Source organism: Hyalella azteca, unplaced genomic scaffold, assembly GCF_000764305.2.
Source record: "Hyalella azteca isolate HAZT.00-mixed unplaced genomic scaffold, Hazt_2.0.2 contig7681, whole genome shotgun sequence".
Classification (NCBI taxonomy): domain Eukaryota; kingdom Metazoa; phylum Arthropoda; class Malacostraca; order Amphipoda; family Hyalellidae; genus Hyalella; species Hyalella azteca.
The window spans coordinates 15,148-28,260 of record NW_025937800.1 but is presented as its reverse complement, the minus strand read 5'-3'; the positions used below and the strand labels follow the sequence as shown (position 1 = coordinate 28,260).

At 36.7% G+C, this 13,113-nt stretch overlaps 2 protein-coding genes across 2 annotated transcripts; one reads left to right on the top strand and one right to left on the bottom strand.

Annotated features, from left to right (window-relative positions):
* The first annotated feature begins 2,589 nt into the window (after window positions 1–2,589).
* LOC108664696 lies at window positions 2,590–6,527 on the top strand. The gene is made up of 3 exons (XM_018151361.2): window positions 2,590–2,827; window positions 3,688–3,841; window positions 4,885–6,527. The coding sequence occupies exons 1-3, from the start codon at window positions 2,745–2,747 to the stop codon at window positions 5,728–5,730; spliced, it is 1,083 nt and encodes a 360-aa protein (XP_018006850.1). The 5' UTR covers window positions 2,590–2,744; the 3' UTR covers window positions 5,731–6,527.
* LOC108664691 (dolichyldiphosphatase 1) lies at window positions 4,824–12,585 on the bottom strand. Its single transcript, XM_018151355.2, has 5 exons — window positions 12,461–12,585; window positions 10,986–11,043; window positions 10,144–10,247; window positions 8,455–8,615; window positions 4,824–7,838 (listed from the first exon to the last, which is right to left on the bottom strand). Exons 2-5 carry the CDS (start codon window positions 11,041–11,043, stop codon window positions 7,709–7,711), a joined length of 453 nt encoding a protein of 150 aa, XP_018006844.1. The 5' UTR covers window positions 12,461–12,585; the 3' UTR covers window positions 4,824–7,708.
* Window positions 12,586–13,113: the final 528 nt, after the last annotated feature.

Genomic DNA, 13,113 nt, shown 5'->3' with positions numbered 1-13,113 from the left:
TAGCCTATGTTTATATGAAATTTTTGAAAGTCACCTGTGAAACAAACATTTTTACGTGCAATTTTAGGAAAATCCTGCACAATATTCCAAATTGGTGATATGGGCTTGTGGCATTGTTATTGCCATTGATGGTAGAGGCTAAAAATCAGTTTTTTCATCATTGGTCATTGACTCTTATGGTCATTGTCTCATAGGTATACTAGTTAAAAGTAAGTATAATTTAGGTATTACAGGATACTTAACTAAATGTTATAAAATCATTAATTGGCAAAACTTACTCTCTGATTGTATTAATTTAGATTGATTTATTAAAATACTTTCAACCTTAATATGAAATAGGGACATGTTTACTAGCAAATTGCTGTTTGAAATTATCTACTCACTCATGATTTTGATTCTTAAAAGCCCTTTCAAGATTGAAAAATTACAACTTTCAATAGAATTTTGTAAGTTTCAAATTTGTATAATTTTTGTAAATTTAAATTTTTGCGGGTCCAAAATTGGTTTTTGTTGTAACCAGAAATATTAGTTGAAGCAACATTATCTAAATCTTAACTTTGGCAATCAGGCATAGGCAGCAGCAGGGCATTCCACCACAGGATCAGTCACCTACCCAAGCATAGGGCAGACAGACAAATTCACAGACACAAGCACTATTATCCACTAGACAACAACTACATCCTAGCCAGATCAGACAATCAAGCATCATAAAATAGCTAGAAAGTTCTTCAGCCATCAGTCAGACAACAAACATCTCCAACATTCATTTTAAACACCTAGGCTTGCATGGTATCACCACTATCAATAATATAGCCAACTTTTCATATGCTCACTGCATCATATCAATGTGGAAAACTGGCAAAATCATAACCCTCCTGAAACCAAACAAACCACCCATTGAAGCAGCTTTCTACAGGCCCATTAGACTCCTCTTCACACCATCCAAAGTTATGGAGCGCCTCACATTCCCCTCATCCACATGACATGGTTACAGAGCTCATCACTCCACCACCACACACTCACTTCACACAACATATACAAGATGGCATTAACTCCAAGCATCCCCTGCACCACACACTCCTGATTACAATCAACATTAGCAAAGCTTTTGATGCCATCTTGCACCTCCAACTAACAGACAAAATCTACAATACACACTACATAACAACGCCATACACTGGCTTGCCAACTACTTAACAGGAAGACAGTTGTTTTATACACTACAATGGCAAGTCATCACACACAGAAAACATACTGAATGGGGTACCTCAAAATTCAGTCCTTTCACCAATCATTTTTCAATCTTTACATGCATGCCATTCCAGCTCCACCAGAGGACAATTGCATTTCATCCTATGCAGACAACATCACAATTACATCAACACACCAATGCAAACACTTGCTCCACAAAAGTACAACCTTACATCACACTACTAGAGGGCTGGCTATCACACAACAGAGTCAGACTCAAAGTAGCCCCCACTAAACCAACAAGGCAACAAGCATACTACTAACAAACCACACAAAGTATCAACACAGACCCAGTCACACTTAACAACACTATCATACCACACATGCATGAAACCAAGATTCTAAGTGTTTTTCAGGCCACACATGCAGAACACCAAAACAAAATGCAGACCTAGGCTAAATACACTTAATAGCCCTCACAGGAACAACATTGCAACAGAACAGAGAAACCCTCTTTGAGGGTTTCTCTGTTCTGTCTTATCTTGCTCAATCTGGCATTAGCAAGATAATCTGGCATGAGCAAGATAATCTGGCATGGGCAAGATAATCTGGCATGGGCAAGATAATCTGGCATGGGCAAGATAATCTGGCATGGGCAAGATAATCTGGCATGGGCAAGACAATCTGGCATAGGCATGACAATCTGGCATAGGCATGACAATCTGGCATAGGCATGACAATTTGGCATTGGCATGTCGATCTGGCATAGGCAAGACAATCTGGCATAGGCAAGACAATCTGGCATAGGCAATACAATCTGGCATAGGCAATACAATCTGGCATAGGCAATACAATCTGGCATAGGCAATACAATCTGGCATAGGTAATACAATCTGGCATAGGCAATACAATCTGGCATAGGCAATACAATCTGGCATAGGCAAGACAATCTGGCATAGGCATGACAATCTGGCATAGGCATGACAATCTGGCATAGGTAAGACAATCTGGCATAGGCATGACATGCTGGCATAGCAAGGGCTCACAGCTCTGTCCCAATAAGATTTTGGATCCGAAAGTGTACCCTCACTGAAACTAAGCATGCTTAGTAATTGCTTATATTCAACCAGTTGTTTAGGCATGCTAAGCACATTGGTTGTAACATGGGTGAACAGGATCCTGAATTCTTTTTGCAAATTGATTTCTTTCCAATGCTGTAACCCAAATTAGCTGAAGTTTCACTTTGCATATTATTTGGTTGTAAAAAGAAGCCATTTAAGCTTTGGTTACTGGAAATGTATGTTACTGGCTATTTGTTGGAAAAAAATTGTAGATCAGTTTAATTCTTTTCAAAGTTTTGTGTTTCTAAACATATATTTTATAATACTATCTGTTTTCCAGGTTTTTATTGTTAGAAAATTGTTTGGTTTTATAATTGGTTTGAAAACAGCAGGTAAAATAAATTTTCAGATGCTTTATTCATGCCACATTTTGGTTTGGGTCGAAGTGGGAGTTCTTTGAGTTGTTTATAGAGCCCCTTGGCACCCTCTACCATGGGTGATCAACAGAAGGCAGCAATATGTGGCTCTGGTCCTCCATCAAGTCTGCCAAAATGGCTAATAAAAACCCATGCTAGGTAAGTTTTTGTTCTGTTTTGTTTTGTGTGACAAGCATAAACTTATTCATGGTAAACTAATAGAAATGATGTGGGTCTCCCGAGAGGGTAATTTCTAATTCCAGTCTGAAATCTTCTAACCATTATCAGTCTAGAGTCTTGATCTTTTTCTGACCATTATCATGGTTAAGGGGACCATTTTGGTAGAAAATTGAAGATTTGGGCTTTTTTATTTTTCTTAGCTTATTTTGTAGCTGCTTAATAAGTGCATCTAATGCAGCAAACCACATGTATGTGTGTGCTCTATTTTTTTAGAATTTTTTAAAATATGTAAATTGAAAATTTTTAAACAATATGTACAAAGATTTTTTAAAATTAAACCCATATTTATAGATGATTATGCTTGTTAATGGCAAAGTGTTTGCATTTGTTAGAAAGCTACCAACAAGATGCGTTCAACAAAGCTACTACCATTTATGTACATGCAATAGTTCTTGTGCAAGGCTGTTTCAAACTTTTATAAAATGACCATTTTAATTCAATATTTTCAATATATAGTTTCATTTAAAAATAGAATTTATAGTTCATAATTTGCGTTGTTTGCACTCGTTTGAAAGCTACAAACAAGACACGTTCAACAAAGCTACTACTATGGATGCACATGCAATAATTTTTGTATAATGGAGTAGTAAAGTTATAAAAATGATGTAGCTTTTACACCTCCCTCCTATACCTATAGGTGTGATGAGATGATGTAGCTTTTACACCTCCCTCCTATACCTATAGGTGTGATGAGATGATGTAGCTTTTACACCTCTCTCTCACACCCATAGGTGTGATGAGATGATGTAGCTTTTACACCCCTTGTCTCACACCCATAGGTATGATGCGGATGATGTAGCTTTTACACCTCCATCTGAAGACGGCTCTCATTTCTTCTCATTGCACGTGGCTGTGCCAGATGAATCAAGCCATGCCTCTCCTCTCCACAAGTCAACATATGATCAAATCAATGAGGAATTGGGATATGCTGAGGTATGTTCATGCTTGGCCAGGCTCACATATGTTGGGGCATTTCTGGTAATTGGGTGGCATGAGCATCTAATTGAGAACTAACAATGGCTTTCATTCTTCAAACATCATTTCAGGCTGAAATTTTACTTTTTCTCCATTTACCAATGGCTTTAAATGTTTATTGTTCCTGAATGCACTCATAACTTTCTACCAAGTTGATAACATTAAGATTTATCTTGCATCACACAAATCAATCTCATCATATCCCATTTTTCTCCTGTGGCTAAGTCTTTACTTGTCATACATATTTTTGAGAACAATTGCAAATACCTCAGGTCCATAGAATGGCCAGTCCACAATTACCAAGTATTGCAAATTTGCATATTAACTGAGCAGCAGCTCATGAAATTTGAAAATAAAAGCAACAAAGAACTCTTTCTTTTACTACCATGATCACCTCAATGTTTTATTTTCAAATATCATCATTTTAGTTTGTACTACTTTCCTTTTACCCTACATAAATTTCTTACTTTCATTATTACTTTCATATTTGTTTTGCGGCTTATGTGATTTTCTGGCAGGCTTAATATAACAGAAAACGCTTTACAATGGCTGTAGATAGGCATGTTGTAAATAGAAGGATTCCCTGTAAGAGCATCCATGAATAACTTAAAATTTATGTCTTTATATAAGATCAAGAAATTCAAGAAGACAGAATAAAGAAGTAATGAACTGTTCCCATGAAATGGGTCATCTCATTTCTACCAGATTATATTTGGTGCCATGAAATATATTATTGAGTTTCCACTGATGTTTGAAATGTGCATGAAATTTGTTTTCTCTAAATTATGAGATTTAAAACTTTTATCATCACATAAGTTGTGACGATGTGGGAGATAGCAGGACTGAGGAGAACTGTTCTTGAGAAATGAAATTGTATCAGGCTTGCCAGCAATCTAATTATATGCCAGCTCAGGATTCAATGGGTCAATAAGAACTTGTGTAGCCGTGTATCAACTTTTTTTTACCATCAATCAGATACTGAATACATTATTCTTTTGCAGCTTCCCAATAGTTCCCTTGGTGGACGGCGCCTGAGTGTGGGTGGCAGAGTTAGTTCACCGCGAAGAACAAGTGGCTTATGCCTTAGCACTGAGCTTCTGAGGGACTCTCAAGACCAGCGTATTGAAAACCTCACATCTGAAGACCAGCATCGGTACCAAGTCAAGCCCCTCTTGGTGATCCCTCGCATCTTTTCCCAGGACTCAGGCAAATGTTTGCCTGATAGCCAGAATCAAAACACTCAAAACCAACTATTGCAATCCCACAAGGAGCAGAATACTGAAAACGAACGAGCACCATCCGAATCCAGCCTAGGTTCTCCTCACGCACATAGATCCCCTGTAGTTTCGCGAGGCGCATCTCCATCTCGTGAGCTTAAAGCTGAAGATACAAGTTACAGCGCCGGCATTCTTGAAAGTGTACGCAATCTCTTCTATAATAAATCTAGCTCTGAGATTCAGAGCAGGCTTGGAATTTCTCCTCAGAATAATCGGAAAATATCATGTCCCCAGTTTAGCGGGCAGGTTCCTGATGAGGTGGCACGTGAAGAAACGCAGTATATGAGCACGCAAGGATTGGTAGTAGAACGCAGGATGCCTTCTTACAACTCTTTCTTCTACCGCCCTGGCGATGCTGGAAGTCAGGTGGCTAAGGCTGACAGCAATGTTCAGGCAAGCGTGCCCCAAGCGTCTGGTGGCGTTCCTGTGCAGCCGTCAAATACAGCGGCTACACAGCTGCAAATGGCTGCTGCTGAGGTTGCAGCTGCTCCCTCTGTGTCTGCAAAGCCCCGAAGGCCTAAACCATCACAGCTCAGAGAAATGAATTTCTGGGCACCCACGTCTATGTGAACTGCTGGTTCAGTCTCGCATGACAACTGAATAAAACTGGCTTCATAATGAGCAAAAACGGATGCGTATTCTATCACTACGCGATTCCGTAAAATTTTACAATGCTCAATTGTTGTTACAAAGTTTCATTTTGTTGTGTACTGGGTATTGTTCTCAGTCGTAGCAAGGTGCCAACTCGGTTGTCTATGCATTCTTGGAATTTTTTTTACCCTTCTGCGTATCAAGTTCTGACGAGGCATATATATCGCCTTTACATTGTCTGTAAAATATTTCGTAATATGTCTGTGTAAATTACGTCCCGAGTGTCAGATGTATTCAGGTATATTATTCAGGTGATGACCTTCATTTAGTTGTAAAACTTTTTGGGACCATCGTTTTTGGTTCCTGGCTTCTTGGTGGCTTTAGGTTTCGTTCGTTTACCATATTAGCATTTTTGCTCCGGGTAAGTGGATTATGTGACTTGAATTACTTTTTTCAATTTGTTGTCAAATGTCATCGATACAACTACCTAGCAATAATCTCTAATTATACATCCTGAAATCGTCAACATTTCAATACAAGTTTATTCTAAAGCTACAGAGCAAGCCCTACATAAATCTGTTCAAATTTGACGTAGATTTTAAGTGAAAAAAATTAGTGTACTTGATGGGACCTTATAATTATAAGTCGCTTCAATGTCAAAACAAAAATTTAATATTACTTGTAAAAATCGCATAGTATATTGAGCTATTGTTTCTTTAAGTTGAGCAGTAAATTGACAAGTCGTTCAGATTGTTAGAAAATGTTTCCATCCCATTTGCGGTACATTACTTCACTACTCATCCCTTTGCCTACGGTGTAAAATACAATGTACAGTAATCTACCATATATATTGAAATGTAATATCCTCAAAAGCAAATACCATTCCTTGCAATATTGAATCATGTGTGCCATTATCCCATTTCCTGTTAACGATAGTAAACACTAATGTGTTCATCGTATTGAATTCTGATCACTGTGCCACATGCTACGTCAACGAACATCGCCATAATTATAGCAGTCGTTACTCACTAACAAATGTTTGTTAAGAGTCCAAATGTTATCTCCAATCGAAGCTTCCTAATGAATGTACAGCGCTAACCATTTCTATCATCGCAAATGTTGATGCAAGAGCACGCACGATGATAACTATACACAACTTCCTAGGCACTTTGACTGCAAGATATTAGTGAAGCGATTGAAGGTATTAATATTGTCATACGCAGAGATTACTACAATTCAACTTCGTGAAGACTCGACCAATTAAATTTGCAGGATATTGGTAAGATTGGTTGAAAGTATATCACATCTTGATGCAAGTTTTCTTGAAGAAAGAGCTTGATTCATATTAACAATTTTATTATGGTTGTTCTTTTTAAGGTTTGCATGCTCTGACGCCCTTCTTTGTTCTCTAAATTGGAAGAACCAAGAGAAAACTGTTACTAAAAATAGCGCTCAAATCTTTAACTAAACCTGCATCAATCATTTTATAAACTGAACACAACAAAATTTTCCCAGCCACGTGCAGTTCATGGAGCTCGCTGGTACCTACGAAGCAAGACATGATGCTAACGAACTTCCTTGAACTGGAGAAAGGGCTCGATGACGAGATATATCATTCACACAGAATCAGTCATGTCGAACACAAAATAACGAATTGCAACAATTGACGTAGAAGTGGCAAGTTCATCAAGAACCAGTTATGTAACAATGGTAAAATAACGACGTTCATCTAATGAATATGCGTGTGAACGAAGGCTCAATAATACCTATTCCGGGCGCTCAATGCCCGAGCGCGTGCTGCACTAGAATTCATCATACAATTTCACGGCCGCAAATTCAAAATGACTAATGCCTCAAGCAAAGTGAACATCTGTGATTTAGGTTTACAAAAGCATAAATTTAACACCGGGAGGGCTTGAGCGAAATTGAGCGCCAACAAAGAATAAATACGAAGCAGCTATTGGCTCTTCATGGACACGAGCTTGCGGTTTCGTGCTCTGTTTTCGTTGCGGGCGTGAGTGTATTCGAACCACAAGATGTTCGGGATAAGCGAAGTGTCTCGTATCATCAGCAGTTCGCAGATGGACCTGAAAAATATAGTTTGCTAAACAATTTGTACCTGACAATTCATGTACATGGTAATTCATTTGTCTCTTGACTAGTTTATGTCAATGACAATTCAATTTTCTTCTGCCAATAGTTCATGTCATCGGCAATTCAATTTTCTTCTGCCAATAGTACCATGTCAACGAATTCATTCGTCTCCTCACATTAGTTCATGTCAACGAATTCATTTGTCTCCTAACAATAGTTCATGTCAACGAATTCATTTGTCTCCTTACAATAGTTAGTGTCAACGAATTCATTTGTCTCCTGACAATAGTTAGTGTCAACAAATTCATTTGTCTCCAAACAATAGTTCGTGTCAACAAATTCATTTGTCTCCAAACAATAGTTCGTGTCAACATTTGTCTTCTAACAATATTCATTTGTCTCCTAACAATAGTTCGTGTCAACGAATTCATTTGTCTCCAAACAATAGTTCGTGTCAACAAATTCATTTGTCTCCTGCCAATAGTTAGTGTCAACGAATTCATTTCTCTCCTAACAATACTGAACAGTTACAAATATACAAGAGCAAACATCTTGTTTACTGGTAGAGATGAAATAAGGCATTAAATTTTGTTCTTAAGCCTGTCTCACCACGAGGCTATTTGAGGGAAGAGCGGCGTGAGGTGGACATGCACGATGAAGAACCAGCCAACGCCAAGGACTGCCCCCAGGACTGAGCCAACAATCACTTGAGCCCATGAGTGATACAGCAAATAAACTCTGCTCACATAACTTACAATAAGACAAATATATATTTATATAATGTATACATTAACTAAAATATATATATATATATTTAGGTAGTCTTATACTCGTGATGTTGATCCTTTTTTATACTGCACTAATACAACTGACTTTAGATGCAAGTTGGACAATATATGCGCCATTACCATGAAAATGATTAATAAACACGTGTACAGTAGAATGTTGTGCAGTACATACAGTACATTACATTGACCGTCAAATTTTTTACTGTGATAAACATTTTACTTCAAGAAAACTTGCATCAAGATGTGATATACTTTCAACCAAACAACAATTAATAATGAGTGTGAGCTTGTTTATACTCGTATATATTGATAAAGGATTATAACGTGACTGAATAGTAAACCCTTGGGGCTAACAGTATCTATATATGGTACATGCTGTTAGAAAGAATGTGATTAATTCAGTTGAATTTACTAAAAAGAAGACAAACAATTGAATTTTTAATACAGGGTGTGGTAGAAAGCATGTAGATAATCTTTGTAGCAATACATTTCACTAAACTTACATTCCGCACAAAACATCATCATAGGTATCTTTTATACAAGTAATTGTGTAGAAATGCAGTGATTAATCCCACTGACCATTCAACTTCTTTTACTTGCATTTATATATGAGTGAAGGATTCTAAGTGCAATCACTATTCCAAACCTAAATTTTGTAAAAATCTTATATTAATTTATATTATACAATTGGATATTTCTCTTCATCTTGGAAATATATATATATGGAGTACAGGAGTTCGCAAAATAAGGGGAACGCCTAAGAAATCCGCAAAATATATTTTAGTATGTTGTAGGTCTACATTTTGCAGTAATTACAGCCTCAATTTTCCGAGGTATTTATTCATAGAAATTGTGAATGGTTTCCAAAGGAATTTTAGCCAATTCTTCAGTTAAAACTACCTCCAGCTTTTCAAGACGATGGCGGCGAGAATCGACTCCTGATTTGCATCCCTAAAATTGACCATAAATGCTCGATAATATTCAGTTCTGGTGATTCAAGGGGCCAAATAAGACGCTCAGCTGCATTAGAATGTTTCTCGTGCCATTTTTAAACAGGTTTTTACATCACTCTAAACACTGTGATGCATTTGTATTTAAAACCAGAGGTTTTCAAATTGTAGCTCTTCCATAGAATCGAGATTGGTGCAGCTTTCGCGGACAGTCTATAGAAACTGGAATCTGTAGGTGTCTATTGAGGTCTGCAGTAATTTTACACAGCCGTGAACTTTCGATTGTTCATCACAACATGATTTAGGTACTACCAACGGTCTCTCTCTNGCCTTCTTACGGTGTGGAGATCCCTTCTGAAGAGCATTAGAGCACATCTTCATCTCTATTTTCATCTTCATCTCTACATAAATTTACATCTTATGCATCTATTTACATCTTATTTATTTACATCTTATTTATTTACATCATTTACATCTTATGCATCTATTTACATCTTCATCTCTACATAAATTGAAGAAGGAAAATTTTGTTCAAACCCCTGGGAGAGCTGCCTTCTTACAGTATGGAGATCCCTTCTGAAGAGCATCAGAGCAAAGCAGCCAACGAGCATGCCAACGGGGAAGAGGCTGACAATGGCCAGTAGCTTGCCGAATGCATCACCTTGTTAAAAAAATTAATTCAATAACATTACATGAGGTTTTATCACTACATACATTATTCTAGAGGGGCTGAGAAGAATTATCTTAAATATTCACAATTAATAACAATAACAACAATTATTAATAACAATATTATTAAATAACCACAATTATTGTGCAATTCAAGACTTTAATATTCTTAATATTGTCTCTTTTAAATTAGAAAGATATTAATCATGGCACAGTATTATTGGTATTAATGGTAAAAAGTATTTATGGGTTAAAAGAATGAAACTGGATCTTGCATGTAATTTTCAGCTTATATTAGGGTATACTAGGCAAGTGACACAGCTGGATTAAAATTTAATATATACACAAATCATTATTCAAAGATTTCAAACCCAACCCCAATAATGGCCAATATTGCAACATGAGTAAACAAAATTAAAACAACAAACTTCTCACAGTAATCTTATACCCACAGAATCACATAATTTGATTTAAGGTGAATTTCAGCTAAATTCATAATCGATTCAATCAATATATATGCTGCACAGGGGCAATTGAATATCAACATTTGCACTGCACAAAGTACTGCAGTACTTTGGCCTCGTGACAACTTGCTACACAGAAAGGTAAAAATTTCTCAAGAAGGCATAGACAGCTATGTTGGCACCTCGCGACAACAGATGCAAGAAATTACACATGAAAAATATCTATTTTGATCTACTTTGTACTTTCTTAGCCATCACAGGATTTTGATCAGGATACTCCACAAATGTAAGAGAAAATGGTTTCCATCTAATATCATCTCCAGACATCTGAAAGCAAAATTCATTATTCATTATGAAAATTAATTAATCTTTTATAAACACAAATGATTATTTCTCAGTTCTTGCAATAATAATACTGATGTTAGTGATGTAGCAGACCATTATTGCATTATCTATAAATACAGCTTCTTTATAAGTATAAAAATATAAGAGTTAGACTCACTAGACTGTATCAGACTTATTAATTTAAAAAAATTAGGTCAGAACTAGGAGCTCAAGTGAAATGGCACAGACTTGGTTATTCAACTTATTTTTTATAGCTGCACAGTACACTTATACTACTAGGCTTCTAGTACATGGAAACATACACAAAGTGACTCTGACTGTCAGTGGGTAGGCCTAAGTGGCTAAGCAAAGCTGAGCTGAGACTGTTTAGACTCGTCCTCTTTGAGAGAGGCCAAGGGCAAGACCTATGAGCTATGACTATGAGTAGACCAGCTAGCCTGTGGCATCATGATTCCTGAACATTCCTAGATAGGCTAGGTACTACCATACTACGGTAGTACGAGTCACTAGACTGTATCAGACTTATTAATTTAAAAAAATTAGGTCAGAACTAGGAGTAGGAGCTCAAGTGAAATGGCACAGAGCCCACACTCCACAGACTTGGTTATTCAACTTATTTTTTATAGCTGCACAGTACACTTATACTACTAGGCTTCTAGTACATGGAAACATACACGTCAAAGTGACAGGTGACTCAGACTGTCAGTGGGTAAGTGGCTAAGCGGAGTAAGCGCCTAAGCTGAGCTGTCAGAGCTGAGACTGTTTAGACTCTTCCTCTTTTAGAGAGGCCAAGGCCCAAGGGCAAGACCTATGAGCTATGAGTAGACCAGCTAGCCCATATGATAATATATGGCAATGGCATCATGATTCCTGAACATTCCTAGATAGGCTAGGTACTACTACCGTTATACCGTACTAGATACCATACCAGCATTGAGTTGAAAGATATTGAATACAATTTTGAACTAGATTAGTGAATTAAAATTAAACTAGCCTATTTTAGAAAAAAAAGTATTTGCTACTATAAACTATTAGTACTATATGCATAGAATGATAAAATATGAATAAAGTATACGGTATACTTTATGTATACCGCTCTCATAATAATTTAGTTTGAAGGGATATTCGAAAGGGAGACCAGAAAACGACGGAAATGTTAAGTAAGAAGAAAAAAAAATGTTAAGTGGAAAAAAAATGTTAAGTAGGAACAAAAAATGTTCAGTAGGAACAAAAATATACTGTATACCTATTATTATTAGTCAATTGACAGCAACATTGTATCAATATCGCGATTGGTACCTAAAATTGTTTTTGGAACATGTTAATTGAACTTCGAAGATCTAAAAACCCCAGCTTGACAAAAAAATCTTGAAATTAATTCAATTCCCTTGCTCCACACCTTGAAAAATTATCCGTTATTCAAAGACTCTTGCCGCCTTGCGTGCTATTCGTCAGCGCACACAAAACGCCACTTGACTCTTACAATGGTAACGGAGGACTGAGAGCCAGTCTGCACTCTGCCAGAGTCAGCAGGCGCTAGGCAGCTGTCAAAAATATAACAGTCGACATCAGGGCGTTATTGTTCTCGACCAAAAAGTCACATAATAATATACGTTTACAAATTACTTTTTAAAGACAACACTTCTAAAGAATCCAGTGTCTCCAATGTTACAGATGTACAATGAATTTCTCATTTTATTTTCGAATATTTAAGAAATTAATTTTTCAATTTTTTTATTATATAAAATTTCGTTTCAAAATTATTTGTTCTGTCAATTGATTTCTGCATTGCCTCCGACTTCACACAAGTGTGCAACATTTCAGATCAATTGGACAGGTAAAAGAAGTTTTTGTACTGATAATGGAGCTGAAAAATATTATCGAACTCCGATAAGTTTTCACTGCAGACAAAATGAATTTTTTGGCGTTTTCTTTGATTTAAATGCTTAGTTCATATGACAAGTTGCAACGAAACCGTCATTTCCTAATCTAAAGTAGAATTGACTTTGCATATAAATTAAAAAAATAACTCACAGTACATCTACCTATGAC